This window comes from Pelodiscus sinensis, chromosome 1 (assembly GCF_052426305.1).
Source record: "Pelodiscus sinensis isolate ZL-2025 chromosome 1, ASM5242630v1, whole genome shotgun sequence".
Taxonomy (NCBI): Eukaryota; Metazoa; Chordata; order Testudines; family Trionychidae; genus Pelodiscus; species Pelodiscus sinensis.
The window spans coordinates 304,939,505-304,953,005 of NC_143052.1; the positions used below are offsets into that span (position 1 = coordinate 304,939,505).

Genomic DNA, 13,501 nt, shown 5'->3' on the forward strand with positions numbered 1-13,501 from the left:
GGTGTCACCACCATAGCCGGTGGGTCCGCTGCCTCAATGTGAGCGTTACCCTCCTCGGGAGTTGGAGGGGGTCTGGAGAGAGACGCCGATGGAGTGGTGCAATGCCTGGAGGGCGGCAATGGACCCTACCACTGGTGGTATGCCCAGGGCGTCCAGAAAAGCCATTGGGGTTGAGGCTGAGGCAGCCAGGTCTGCTGCAGCTACGGATACTCGTGTCAGCGCCGAGAGCAGGACCGGTATCCCGCCGAAGTGCCAGATGATGCTGACCGAAGTGACTCCACATCGGAGTCCGACGAATAATCGGACGCAGACCAGGGTGGCATCATCCCTGCTTGCCTGAACCTGCCCATGGACTCCGGCTTACCGGCGTGCATCTGGCGAGAGGGGCGTACCAGAGCCAGTACTGAGAACCCAGTGCCCTGAATCTGCTGCGATGACCCAACATCAGAGGGTGCAGCTGGCACTGACGGCTGAGATGACGACGCTGGGACAGTAAGTGCGGCAGCCAACTCCCGCGCAGCAGGTGCCAGTGCCGGAGATGCCATGATGCCCGGTGCCACTGAACAAGCGCCCGTGAGGGCTGGTGTCAACAGCACTTCTTCCCTCATTACCGGTGCCACCTGGTATGCCGGTAGCTGCTCCGGCGGTGCCACTGTGGGATACGGTGCCGGTGGATAGTCATGTACCGTAGAGGCAGCCAGGATCAGAACCGGTACCGGAGTCAGGGACATGGCCCTGACCGGGGGCTGAGTCCAGTCCGTGCCTGCCAGTGCCCCCAGCGCCTAGTGGCCGCTGTACACATACCTGCTGTCGGGTGGTCCAGGTCGTGGCAAGGGTCCTGCAAGTGGTGGCGGTCCTGATGCCTGCGGCACCACTGCAGACGATACAGGGCCCAACCAGGGCACTTGCTCTGGGGAGGCAGCCAGTGCCAACGTGGCCCCCAGCATGGGCGGTTTTGACCCTCCCACATTAGAGAAAGACTGTGGGGAGGTGGTCAAGTTGATGAGGTCCTGCGCCACCTCAAATGTCTCCGGAGTCGATGGCCAGTGCCCAGGTAACTGTTCCGGGCTGGCTGGAGGTACACCGGACCTCTTCTGCAATGCTGGCATTGCGGCACACGGGGAGACCCGTGTGGGCGATGCATGCCAACGGTGCAGGCCAGTGCGGGATTTCCTGCTAGAGGATCTGCCCCACAACGTCTGCGGCCTCTTCGGGGCTGGGGAGTGGGACCAGTGCCGGGGTGCCTTCGGTGCCGAAGCCTTGGAGTGCACCGGAGTGTCCCGCGTCGACGCTGATGCACTGCTCACCGTGGGCTGCCCCACCGGCGCTGGTTGCAGGGCCGCCTCCATGAGGAGAAGCTTTAGGTGGGAATCCCGCTCCCTCTTGGTGCACGGCTTAAAGGCTCTGCAGATTTTGCCAGCGTCTGCCATATGGGCTTCCCCCAAGCACTTTAGACAGCTATCGTAGGAGTCCCCTTTAGGCATAAACTTTGCACAATACGCACAAGTCTTGAAGCCTTGCGGCCCTGGCATTCCTCGCCCCCGAAGGGGGGGAAAGAACAAAGGACGACTACTATCGCTAACTACCTAACACTTAAGATTATTTACAGATACTAAAACTATTTACAGCAGTGGTCCCCAACCTTTAGAGGCTGCCAGGCGCCAGGGGGCGTGGCCGTTCGCCTGCCAGGCGCCAGGGGGCGGGGACACAAGCACGCCGGCCCCCCCCATAGCCATGTGCCTGAAAATCCCGTCTTATGGTGGGCTAATTGGCTAGTTTGTTTATATTCATCCTTCGTAATTTGACCTATTTTTTACTTTTTGTAGGACTCCTTTTTGATTTTTAAATAATTTGAGATCTCCTGGTTAAGCCAAGGTAGTCTCTTGCCATGCTTCCTATCATTTCTATGCTTTGCTGCTGTTGCGCTGTTAATAATGTCTCTCTGAAAAACTGTCAAATGTCTTCAAATTTTTTTCCTTCTTGACTTACTTCCCGTGGAAACTTACCTACCAACTCCCTGAGTTTGCTAAAGTCTGCCTTCTTGAAATCCATTGTCTTTGTTTTGCTGTTCTCCCTTCTACCATTCTTTAGAATAATTCTTTTACCATTTCAGGATCAGTTTCACCCAACTGCCTTTTATTTCCAAATCCTTAGCAGTTCCTCATTTGTTAAAATCAAATCTAGAATAGTCTTCCTCCAGTAGCTTTTGCTACCTTCTGAAATAAAAAAATTGTCTCCAATACAGTGCAAGAAGTTGTTGGATAATCTGTACACTGCTGTGTTACTTTGCAAACAGATGTCTGGATAGCTAATGTCCCCCATCATTACTAAGTCCTGTGCTTTGGATGATTTTATTAGCCTTCCCCCCCCCCCCCCCCCCGATTAGGTGGTCTTTAGTTGATCCCCATCTTGTTTTCCTCCCTTTTATTCATACCAAGGCACTCTAAACAAGTCTGTCTCCTATTTCCATCTCAACGTCAGTCTAAGAGTGTACATTTTTAATATATAAGTCAACACTTCCACCCTTTCCCCTGCCTGTCCTTCCTGAGCAAGCTGTACCCATCTATACCACTATTCCAGTCATGCATGTTATCCTCATCAAGTCTCTGCGATGCCAACTACGCCATAGTTGTGTTTATTTACTAACATTTCAAATTCTTCCTGTGGCATGTGTGGATATGATGAAAACAATGTGGGGGATGGTTGGGCAACTAACCCACTCCCTTGTTTAGGTTTCTATCTTAGAAGATGGCAGCTGCCCAGCCAAGGTGAGAGCCACAGAAAAGTATTTCATAATAGTTATTTTAAACATTTAATGTTTTCAACATTACCAAATAGGGTTGCAAATTTTTTCCTTTAGCTTCTCTGACATTCATTTTTCTCCATCTGTACAACAGAAATATAAATACTTGCCTATGGGCAGAAACTATATTTTGGGAGCACATTATTAGAAGTTAAAAATTGAAATAGTCATAATGTAGATAATGGGTCTTCTGGCTCGTCACGTTACAAACAACAATGGTATTTGACTACTGAAGTGTGGGGGGGTGCTCTTGATTTTAAAGGGTGATAGTGAAATAATCACCTCTGTTCTGAAACTACACACAAGCCGAAAAATGAGTTGTTTAGCCTATTTATCTTTGTCATAATTTTTTGCTATTAGTTTATACATTTTTGTTTTTAGTAGATAATTTGGGTACTTCTTCCTTCTAAAAACACATCTGAATGTTTTCATAGTTAGGCAAAGCCAGAGAGAATCCAAGCCCACAGCAAAAAGCCATCTGTTGAAGAAGAGGCCTGGTGTACATAATAAGTAAACAAATCTTAGACACAAAGGAAGATCACAAGGGCCGACATTCAGTACTCTGGCATATTTATGCTTCCTTATCTTTTATCGCCTGCTTTCCTCTCCCGGAGTACATTGATGGTCTTTTCTCCCACAGCGTTTCTTAATTCATTTTATATGCTGTGTTCCTTCTGTGAGCATTTCGGTCTCAATTCCCTGATTCAGTGAATGCTCTAATGCTTAAGATAATAATCTTCTTTTCATGTCTTGTGTATCTGCCACATCTTGCTTGGATCAGTTCCTAGCAACAGGTTAATAAACACTTGGCATTGAGAGAAGGGATTTTCCAACATTTTGCCAATAAACATTTTAAAATAGTCAGATGCCTTGTTGCCACATCTTTCATAGAACAAGCAAAGATGCATTTTGCATCACATTTTTCCTTTTCTCACTCTTTGTTTCATGCATTCTTTCCTACTTCTACCACCTATGCATTCCACACTCTCCCACAACAGGGATTGTCAGCATTTTCTCAGCTGTCCACACTGGTTGGAGAATGGCATCATTAAAGGGGAGAGCTACCCCTAGGGTAAGAGGCTGTCCAGGAGTTGATATGGAGTATAGGTCCTGAACCACCCTCAACAGGATACCCAGGTTTGCTGCTATCCTCTGGAACAAGTCCTGGTTGTCCTGCAGAGAGAGCAGGAGTTAAACAAGTGCCTTGTCTGGCAAGGAGGAGGCAACAGTGGGAACTGGTGGAGCTGGCGGTACCAGTTTGAGATCTAGCTCGTATAACAAATCAATAATGCCAGACAAGGGGGGGTGGCCGGTAGGATGCCTGTGATGGTGGTTGGTGTCTGTGGTGGGGATCCCAAGGTCTCCAGAACAGCTAAAAAGAATGTTGTGGGCGGGCCCCACAATAGTAGTACCAGGCCTCCAGTCCTGGATTATATGTGGGGAGATGCAAAGCCCAGGCTACTGTGTCTGGACTCCACTGAGGCACCCAGGAGAAAGAGTTCTGGCTCCAAGAGCTCCTTTCACTCTTGTTCCTCCCTTGCTGGAATCATCTTCATCAGTACCTCAGGGCTGCAGCATGGCAATGGAGTGGGCTTCTCCAGTAAGAGCAGAAGAAGCTTATCCTCTGCAGTGGGAGCACCATAGGTGAATGGTGGGTTGGGCAGGAGCGGAGGCGGTGGGTAGGCTTTGGTCAGCTCCTGGCCAATAGGAAAGGCTCAGAGTGCCCAGAAGGCCACAATGTGCCCATGGAGGTAACAGCGCGGCCTGGCAGCATCTGAAGAGTTGGCCTGTGTGGGTGGCACAGAGATACCAGCGGAATGGGTGGCCAGTGAGCATTCTGAATGCCTGAGTACTGAGCTTGCTTTTGCCAGGCTGTACCCTCCCCCCACAGGGAAAGTTGGGAGCAGGTCCAGCTGGTTCCATGCGAAATACCACACTCAACTGATGATGGGTTGGAGAAGGAAAGGCTATGGTGGGAGCAGTCCACTGCAGGAATCTGCTCCTGTTCCCAAGAGAGAGTTTTTTATTCTCATGCTGGGACTTGTCCTTCGGTACTGTTGGTACTGGGGCATGCAGGATGCTGGGAGGGGGCTCACCGCTGGTAATGGCTGCTGTGCAGGAGAGTCTCCTGGGCTGGACTCGAGAGTGCCCTTGGTCTCACAGCTTCTTTCATCAAAGTATTTACAGAGGGGAAGCTCTTGAGCTGCCTGGGCCCAGGAAGGACTTGTAGTCAGAGCAGTGAGCGGTGATGAGTGCCTTGCTGAGGCAGAGAGGAACTGCTGGTGCTTGTTGCTCACAGAGAATGAGCACAAGCAGGCAACAGTTTTTTAAAGGTGTAATCTGGGGCACTGTCCCCAGGCGGGGAGATGGCCCCTCCACAGGGAAATTGCACTAACTTGTCTCCACACCAGAAAAAGACCATGTACCACTATCAACACTGAATCAGAAGTCACTTTTTTAGGAAAAAAAAAACGAAGAGCCTGACGGATCAGTGTTCTGACTCATACAATGTAGCGGTAAGAGGGAACCCTGACTACCTATTATACCTTCAGTTGTGAGTACAAAGACATATGCTATGCACATGCTGGTCAACAGACACTGCTACGAAACACTTCTGACTCAGGCACATAACACGCATGGGCAACCATGTGCGAAATACCCACAGGACCATCACTCAAAGAAAAAGGGGCTATTCATCTTGGATTTTAGTATGTATCAGTGAATTTAGTCAGTTAGATTTCAGCTTAAAAATCTACCTGAGACTGTGGCAAATTCATATATTAATGCTTGTTCATGCTTTCAGTGGGAGCAGAGCCAGTGCATTCAGTTGAACCAAATGAGCTTTAAGAGGGGGCACGTGGACCTAGAAGAGAGGAGACACACATTGTGAGTCAGAGCCAGGAGCCTGCAAGAAGCAGCTGGAAATTCCCTGGGAGGGGAGGCAGTGAGAGCCTGCAAGATAAGAGGGAAAAAAATCCTCTGGGAGTAATGGCTCAAGGTGAGTTGAAGAACTGTTTTTGATTGTTTTGCTTAACTCTGAGACAATAAAACTGCCTAAAAGAGACTGCACGCATGGCAGCGGATCATTTCGGGGGGGAGTAACCCAGCTGGGGGCCCACCATGTTAGACACTCTGCACACAGAAGAATATGCTCCCTCCATTGTAAGGTTTATAATTTTATTTTATAGCAGTTAAATCAAGAATACAGCACAACTTTAGATTAAAATATCACTCCAAGATACCAAATTAACAAAAACCATTTTTGGGTAGTCAGTTTGGAAGCTCCAGTGGTGAAATCTGGATAAGAGTTATAGTGGTTTTGCTATTTAAGGGGAGTTACACATTTTTTTCCCAGTAATCCGAGATCTTTCTGGAAAAACCCATAGTGTATTTGTTGGAAAATAAAAGTTCCTCAAAGAAAAACAAAGGAAAATGCATCAGTCATTTAAACAGCTGGAAACATTTTTGGAAACACCATATAAAAGAGGGAGTCATTTTCATTTAGAATCATGTTTCCTCTTCTATAATGAGCAGCACAGTGGCTATACAATTCATTCTCAAGAGACTTGATCATGTCCACTGTTTTATTTCCCAAAGATTATTTCCCAAAATAAAAAACAATGGAGTTGACAAATTTTGTTGCAAAAATCCAAGGCAAGAATTGATTATTAATTTATTTGCCCATTAGCTCTCCTGACACAGACTCCCCCAGTCAGTCACAATCCTAAAAGCTAAGAATTTGAGTGTAAATGAACTCAGGGTACTCTGTTGTGAAAAAAACATCCTCTCTGTAGAATGAGAGAATCAGCCATAACTCAGGGCGGGGCCACGGGGGCACTTTCCCTCCACCCGGGAATGGAACTTGGACATTGTTTGCTGCACTCTGGGCATCATTGCTAGTTTGGGGGTGACTAACCTGCTGTCTTAGGGATGGTGAACGTGCTGCCTCTGTATCCCATTACTGCTGCAGCTACTGCCAACCGTGAAGCTACACAGCTCCTGTCTTGGGAGTCCTGCAGAGAAGGGCTAGTGGCAGAGTCCAACTTGCCTGGGAAAGTGGAGACTGTCAGCCTCATGCTGTAGTCAAACTTCTGTGCCTTTTGTTAGTGCAGCTTGTCCCAACTGACAGCAGTGGCATGAGTGCTCCTCACTCCTCCCTCACCCTTCCCAATAATGTCTCCACTTCCCACCCCTCCGAGGTAAAGTCCTCTTCAACCTCCATCTCTCGCTGTCTGATGTGGGTCAAAACCCCAACTGTGGCAGTATGTGAGCCTTCCATGGACTATGACCATCTATGGACTAAATGGGGAGCATGGTTTGTGTCATGTGTCGTGTATGCAAGAATGTTGTGACACCACATATGTGAGCAGTTCAGAGGAAACATTGGCCACAATGAAAATTAGGACCCCACTGTGCTATGCAAACCCTCCCTTTGTCACAACTAGCTATTTAAATGTGTTGATCCAGATAGTTATGGTTAGCTTGATCCTCTGGATGATACATGTAAAAAATTAATTTTAATTATTCCAATCTTGTAATTCAAATCAGCATTCAGAGGTCTTTGAGTCCCTTGTAATACTCCATGAACGGTTGGTATAATGTTGTGATAATTGGGCCTACAAAAATTGCGAGCTCAAATGTAAGAAGTTTACAAACATTCATTAAATGGTACAATAACCTATAACAACAATGTTGATGGAAAAAGGTATGAGACAGAATAACTGAATTAATCTAAATAAAAAGGCCAAGTTGATATAGTTCCAGGACTATGATGAAATTATGCTTGTTTAAAAAAAGTGAGATATGGAACAAGTTAATGAGCCGGAATGAATGTGTCAGATATTAGGTTTAATCAGTTGACCAAAAAAAAAAAAAAAAGGTGATAAGCTATTCCACCAATAACTCCCTTTCAGGATCCTTAAAACAAAGATTATGTGGGGAAAGGTGCAATGAAACACAAATGAAAAGAAAGAACATACGGCGGCTACTACAGCAAGCTTCACTATTCACGGTTTCCACACACACCTAGTCTCTTGGTATCTGGGGTCTTTGTCGTCCTGATCTTAGAGGGGACCAGGCCAGACAGAGGGATATCTAGATGACATTACCACCCTACCAGCATCAGCAGAATCCTAAACACTATGTGGACTGACAGTTACCACCATCTTTGATACCATCTAAAAGGATGTCCATCATAAACATTATTTTTTCTAAAATCATCTCCAGCTACAGGGAAAGAGAAAGAAAGAAGCTTGTTAAAACAACACTGTACATTTACATGTGTTTTAGCTGATTTTTCTTCTTTTCTATTTCATTCATAAAAGGTTAAAAACTGCTTAATAGCGTGTTTGCCATGGTACTAAGCTGCCTGAGGGCCTCTGCTTACTGAACCCTGGATCATGTTTAACACTGTTTAATGTCATACAGTAACTGAAAAAAGCCTTAAAAAATGAGTGGTCCTGTAACACCTTAGAGATTAAGAAAATTTTTTTTTATCATGAGCTTTTGTGGGCACAACCCACTTCCTTCAGATGAGTGGAGCAAGAGGCACAGAACATAATGCCTCCCATACTGGGTCAGACCAAAGGTCCATCTAGCCCAGTATTCTGTCTGCCAACAATGGCCAATATCAGATGGCTCAGAGGGAGAGAACAAATCAGGTAACCAACACGTGATCCCTCCCGTCACCCATTTTCAGACAAATGTGCACAGAGGAGCACATAAACCCCCAAATGTAAAACAGAAAAAGAGGGGATAGGAGGAGGAGAAAAAAAATTGTCAAAGTGTCCATGCTAAATGAGGTCCGTGCTAAATGAGTGGGCTGTAAGTGTCCGATTCTTCGCTTTTGATGTCATTTGGGTGTTGAATATAACGGCCCATCCAGATAATGAGTTATAACACTTTTGGCCCACGTATTCCATCTAATTTAGTAGAAAAATAGCAATGCGTATTATGGTATCCTATGAGAAGGCTAAGTATACATAACATGTGGGTGGTAGGTGTTGGCATCTAAATCCAGAGCAAATAGTTTAAATGTTCCTAATAATTTCTCATTTAGTTTATACAAAATGGTTAACTACAGTATGGTAAATTTAAAAGAGTTTCCCACATTTCCTCTTTAGGGATGAACTTCCTCTTTAGGGATGAACTAAGTACAGAATATAATACTGTAAATGTGAAACAGACTGTGCTCTCAGGAGTTAACTTGTTGACCACTGTTGAAAATGTACCCGTTATTTTGCTAGGTTAAGAAATTTCATATTTAATTAAAATATGGCTTAATGATTTAAATCACATAAATTAAAATAGTTAAATATCAGATAGGAATAGGATAATTGTACTAACAATTTAAGCACCGGTAAATACCCTGAACACGTACAGTAGAACCTCAGAGTTATGAACTGACCAGCCAACCACACACCTCATTCAAAATCAGAATTATGCAATCAGGGAGCAGCAGAGACCAAAACACCTGAAAAAAGCAAATACCATACAATACAATCTTAATCTACTTAAAAAATTAAAGAAAAGCAGCATTTTTCTTCTGCATACGGTAGGCATACCTTCAATCTTTGTTCTCTTTTCCTGACTTGCTCTCTATGCCACTCCTCCATTTTGAAATAGAGGAAAAATATCATCTGCTTCATATATGCTCTCTCACAAAAAATTTCTTCCCTCCATATCCTTTTTCCTCCATCCCTCTCATATGCTCCATGTCCCTCATTCCATTCCCCATAAAAGTTCCCCCTGTAACAATAATGTCTCTGGTTTCTCCACTTCTCCCCAGTTTCTCTTCTGTGGATAGCAATTCAGGCTGATTTTCACTCTCTCTCTGATGCAGAATATCTCATGGCCTTCTGTAAAGAACAGGGTCAAAAAGCTTGACAAGTACTGGTGTGAGAAGGTACTATACAAACAACCCCAAGCCATGACAGTTTTGCACTAATCCAGATATCCACAATTGTGTATTGAAAGAAGTCTCATTCCTGCCACCCATTTTTGTGAAGGGCTAGATTTATAGATAGCCACACATTCATAAGGTACATGTCAAAGAGCATTTTCCTAGCAGTCTGATGCTAGACCATTTGAAACTTTAGCCTGTCATCTTCTTAAATGAAACCACATACAAACCCTTAAAACAAACTATTTATTTTAAGATTGGATGGGTAAGAATCTTCATTTTGTTCTTTCACGACTGTTCATTGAGAAGCAGAAACAAATAGCTTCAGCAGTACTATGTCCATCGTTGTTAAGACTGGTGCTGTCCTCTATAAAACCAATCAGTTCAGCTCCATGTTATTCAGAGTCCATGAAGAATGTTTCAAAGTCCTGATCCAAGTCTGAAACAAGGGCATCCACGAAGTCTTCAACAGAAGGCGACTTCTGAAGCATACCTATGGAAAGGAGCAAAAGAACCTCTCAGTGAGAATCAAATCAACGCAAAGCCCTTGACAATGTTTACCTGAACTAGTCTGTCATACTCCAGTACCACTACTGTGATTTTTCACAAAGACACATGCAACCATTCTATGTGGAGATTAACCAGCCTACTTCCTAGCTATCTATCTGACCCTCATCACCATAGTATCGGAGAGCCTCATAATTATTAACAGATATTATCATCTCAACAGGGCTATGAGCCAGGAAGTATTATCTTCATTTTACAGATAGAGAAATGAGGCACAGGATAGAGTAAATGACTTTGGACACACAGGAAACCTGTGTCTAAGTGGGAAACTGACCACTGATGTACTGAGTCTCAATTCAGCACCCTATCTACTATAAGATCATACTTCCTACACTGGAAATGCCTGATGATCAATCTGTCACTATGCACTACATATAGAAACCAAACCATAAATACTTGAATACTGTGTACAGATGTGGTCTCCTCACCTCAAAAAAGATATTTTGGCCTTGGAAAGGGTTCAGAAAAGGGCAACTAAAATGATTAGGGGTTTGGAACGGGTCCCATATGAGGAGAGGTTAAAGCGACTGGGACTTTTCAGTTTAGAAAAGAGGAGACTGAGGGGGGATATGATAGAGGTATATAAAATCATGAGTGGTGTGGAGAGGGCTGATAAAGAAAAGTTATTTATTAGTTCCCATAATAGAAGGACTAGAGAACACCAAATGAAATTAATGGGTAGCAGGTTTAAAACTAATAAAAGAAAGTTCTTCTTCACACAGCGTGTTGTCAACCTGTGGAACTCCTTGCCAGAGGAGGCTGTGAAGGCTAGGACTATAATAGAGTTTAAAGAGAAGCTGGATAAATTCATGGAGGTTAGGTCCATAAAAGGCCAGGGGATAAAATGGTGTCCTTGGCCTCTGTTTGTCAGAGGCTGGAGAGGGATGGCAGGAGACAAATCGCTTGATCATTGTCTTCGGTCCACCCTCTCTGGGGCACCTGGTGCTGGCCACTGTCGGTAGACAGGATACTGGGCTAGATGGACCTTTGGTCTGACCCAGTACGGCCGTTCTTATGTTCTTATGTACATTTACATTTTATCCCTTGGAAAGCTCCATTTCTCCCCCACATTCTTTGACATCCCTCATGGTATTTATACCTCCGCCCCCCCAAATCATTAACATACACACCTAAATCATGACACATAACCTTCCAGCTATAAATCCTGTCACACCTTCTCCTCTCCCCCATCTCATTTCTCTTGTGTTCACTTGTCTTGTTACATACAAATTTAAAGCTCAATCTTGTAAAACATGCATCAAGCTTTCTTGAACTAGGGCCATATTTTACTGGCATATTAAATGCATCACACCCTTTTGTTGCTGTCTAAATAATAAAATCATGTGGGTCTAAGCGTGTTTAACTTACATAATGCAAGAATTATGTTCCTATTTTATACAAATTTACAAATACTTAGTCTACATAAAAACTCTACAGTATTGTTCCTGAACATAAAATTTAACTAGCGAATTTTGCAGACTTTTTGTTTTGCAGGTGGGGGGGGGGGGGGGGGGGGGGAAATCATATCACCTAACTTGCTCTAATCTAATTAACCAAGAAGATTCTATCTATTCAAATCAGATAGTTTCCCTGTGTACAATGGAATTTATATTTTTAAACAGTCAACTCAAAATGGATTTGCAACAGTGCCCTTTTAAAGGAAAAAAACATGTTTTTGATAAAGAATCAGAATATACTGTCTAAATTATTTTCAGCTGTTACTGTAATAAAAATGCATTACTCTGCATTGTGTACTTACTGTGCGTTTATTCATGATTAATATTTTAAACACTTTAAAAGGAAGTTACATTACTTGTACTGGAAAAACATCAAAAACAGCTAATCCAAAGCCGATTAGTGTGCTGCTTTAAAGTGATTCGTCCTCCCTGACAAAACTGCCAATGTAAATATAACCTTGCTCAACCCTTTACTATAAGTACACAGTGCACATTTTCTTACATTCTTTCATATCCTTAGACCATTTGGTTTCAGTGGGAATAATAATTGCAGCATTTATGAAAAACAAAATCTTTTAGTGCATCTTTTAAAATAAAATCTGACTGGAGCCAACTGGCTTCATTAGACATTTCTTGTACATTAAGTAATTGCTAAGTACAATAGTTCAAAAAGAAAGAAAGAAAGAAAGAAAGAAACCAAGTCTCCAGGCCATTTTGCATAGTTAGTAAAAGACTTTCCTTGCTAGGCTCTCTCAGCATCCTGCTTTTAATTAGGCTTCAGTGTATATTGCAAGTGTCAACATGAATTGCCATTTCACAGCTGAGTAATATCAAGAAATAAAGGAAAAACAAAAAGATTCACATTGCAGACAATTAAAATGCACGCCAATAACATGTCTACTCAGATATTTTCAATATCAAAGGGAACAGAAAATTGGATATTTTTAACAACTCAATACACACACACACACACACACACACACACACACACACACACACAAACTTTTTTCTCTTTAGTACAATAGAACGTGGCTTATACCTTTAGTTCACAAAGACAAGTGAGAGACTTTTGCAGAAGATTATGTGGGTGCAGCTTACAGAAACACATACTTCTTTTTAGAAATCCACTACAGAGAATGGAAAAACAAACTCTGTATTGAATGAAGACCTGCAAGATGTCTGCCTCTATCCCAAAGACACCTGCTCACTGCACAGAAGGTATTCACTCTATGTCTAGGGTGACCATATTTCCCTATACCCAATATGGGACACCAAGGAGGGGGGCTGCAGGTACTTGAAGCTTTAGCCCAAAGAGGGGAGGGGGGCGGCTACAGGCACTCAGGGCTTTAGCCCCACAGTGCGGGGGGGGGGGGGGGTGAAGGCAGCTGCCAGGGCTCAGAGCTTCAGCCCTACAGCAGGGGGAGCTGCCAGCGCTCGGGGCTCCAGCCCCACACTGGAAGGAGCGGGGAGGAAATGAGATGAGGGTGGGAGCTGAGCCCCGTGGCAGGTGTCGCCCAGGAATGGGGCCTTCTGCTCCATGGCGGGTAGGGGGCCGCCCAGGAAAGGGGCTGCAGCCAGAAGTGGAGGTGCCAGAGAAAGGGGTTTCAGCTGGGGGGGGGGGGGGAGGAGAGCAGTGGTCAGGACTTCAGCCCCACATTCCTGAAAGACTGGCAGGCTTCCCCCCTTCTTTAAGGTGCACAGGGAGGAGACAAACACACTATTACCTGGTTTCTCTCTCGGCACTCTGCTTGACTCCACACACTATGTGCTGGT

At 44.4% G+C, this 13,501-nt stretch overlaps 1 protein-coding gene across 1 annotated transcript in view; it reads right to left on the reverse strand.

Moving 5' to 3' along the window:
* Nucleotides 1–9,933: 9,933 nt before the first annotated feature.
* Nucleotides 9,934–13,501, reverse strand: part of MIPEP (mitochondrial intermediate peptidase) — a 110,026-nt gene continuing 106,458 nt past the window's right edge. The window contains exon 19 of the mRNA XM_075919264.2: nt 9,934–10,197. Coding sequence (XP_075775379.2) covers nt 10,100–10,197 — 98 coding nt within the window. The 3' untranslated portion in view covers nt 9,934–10,099. The remainder of the gene's footprint in view (nt 10,198–13,501) is intronic.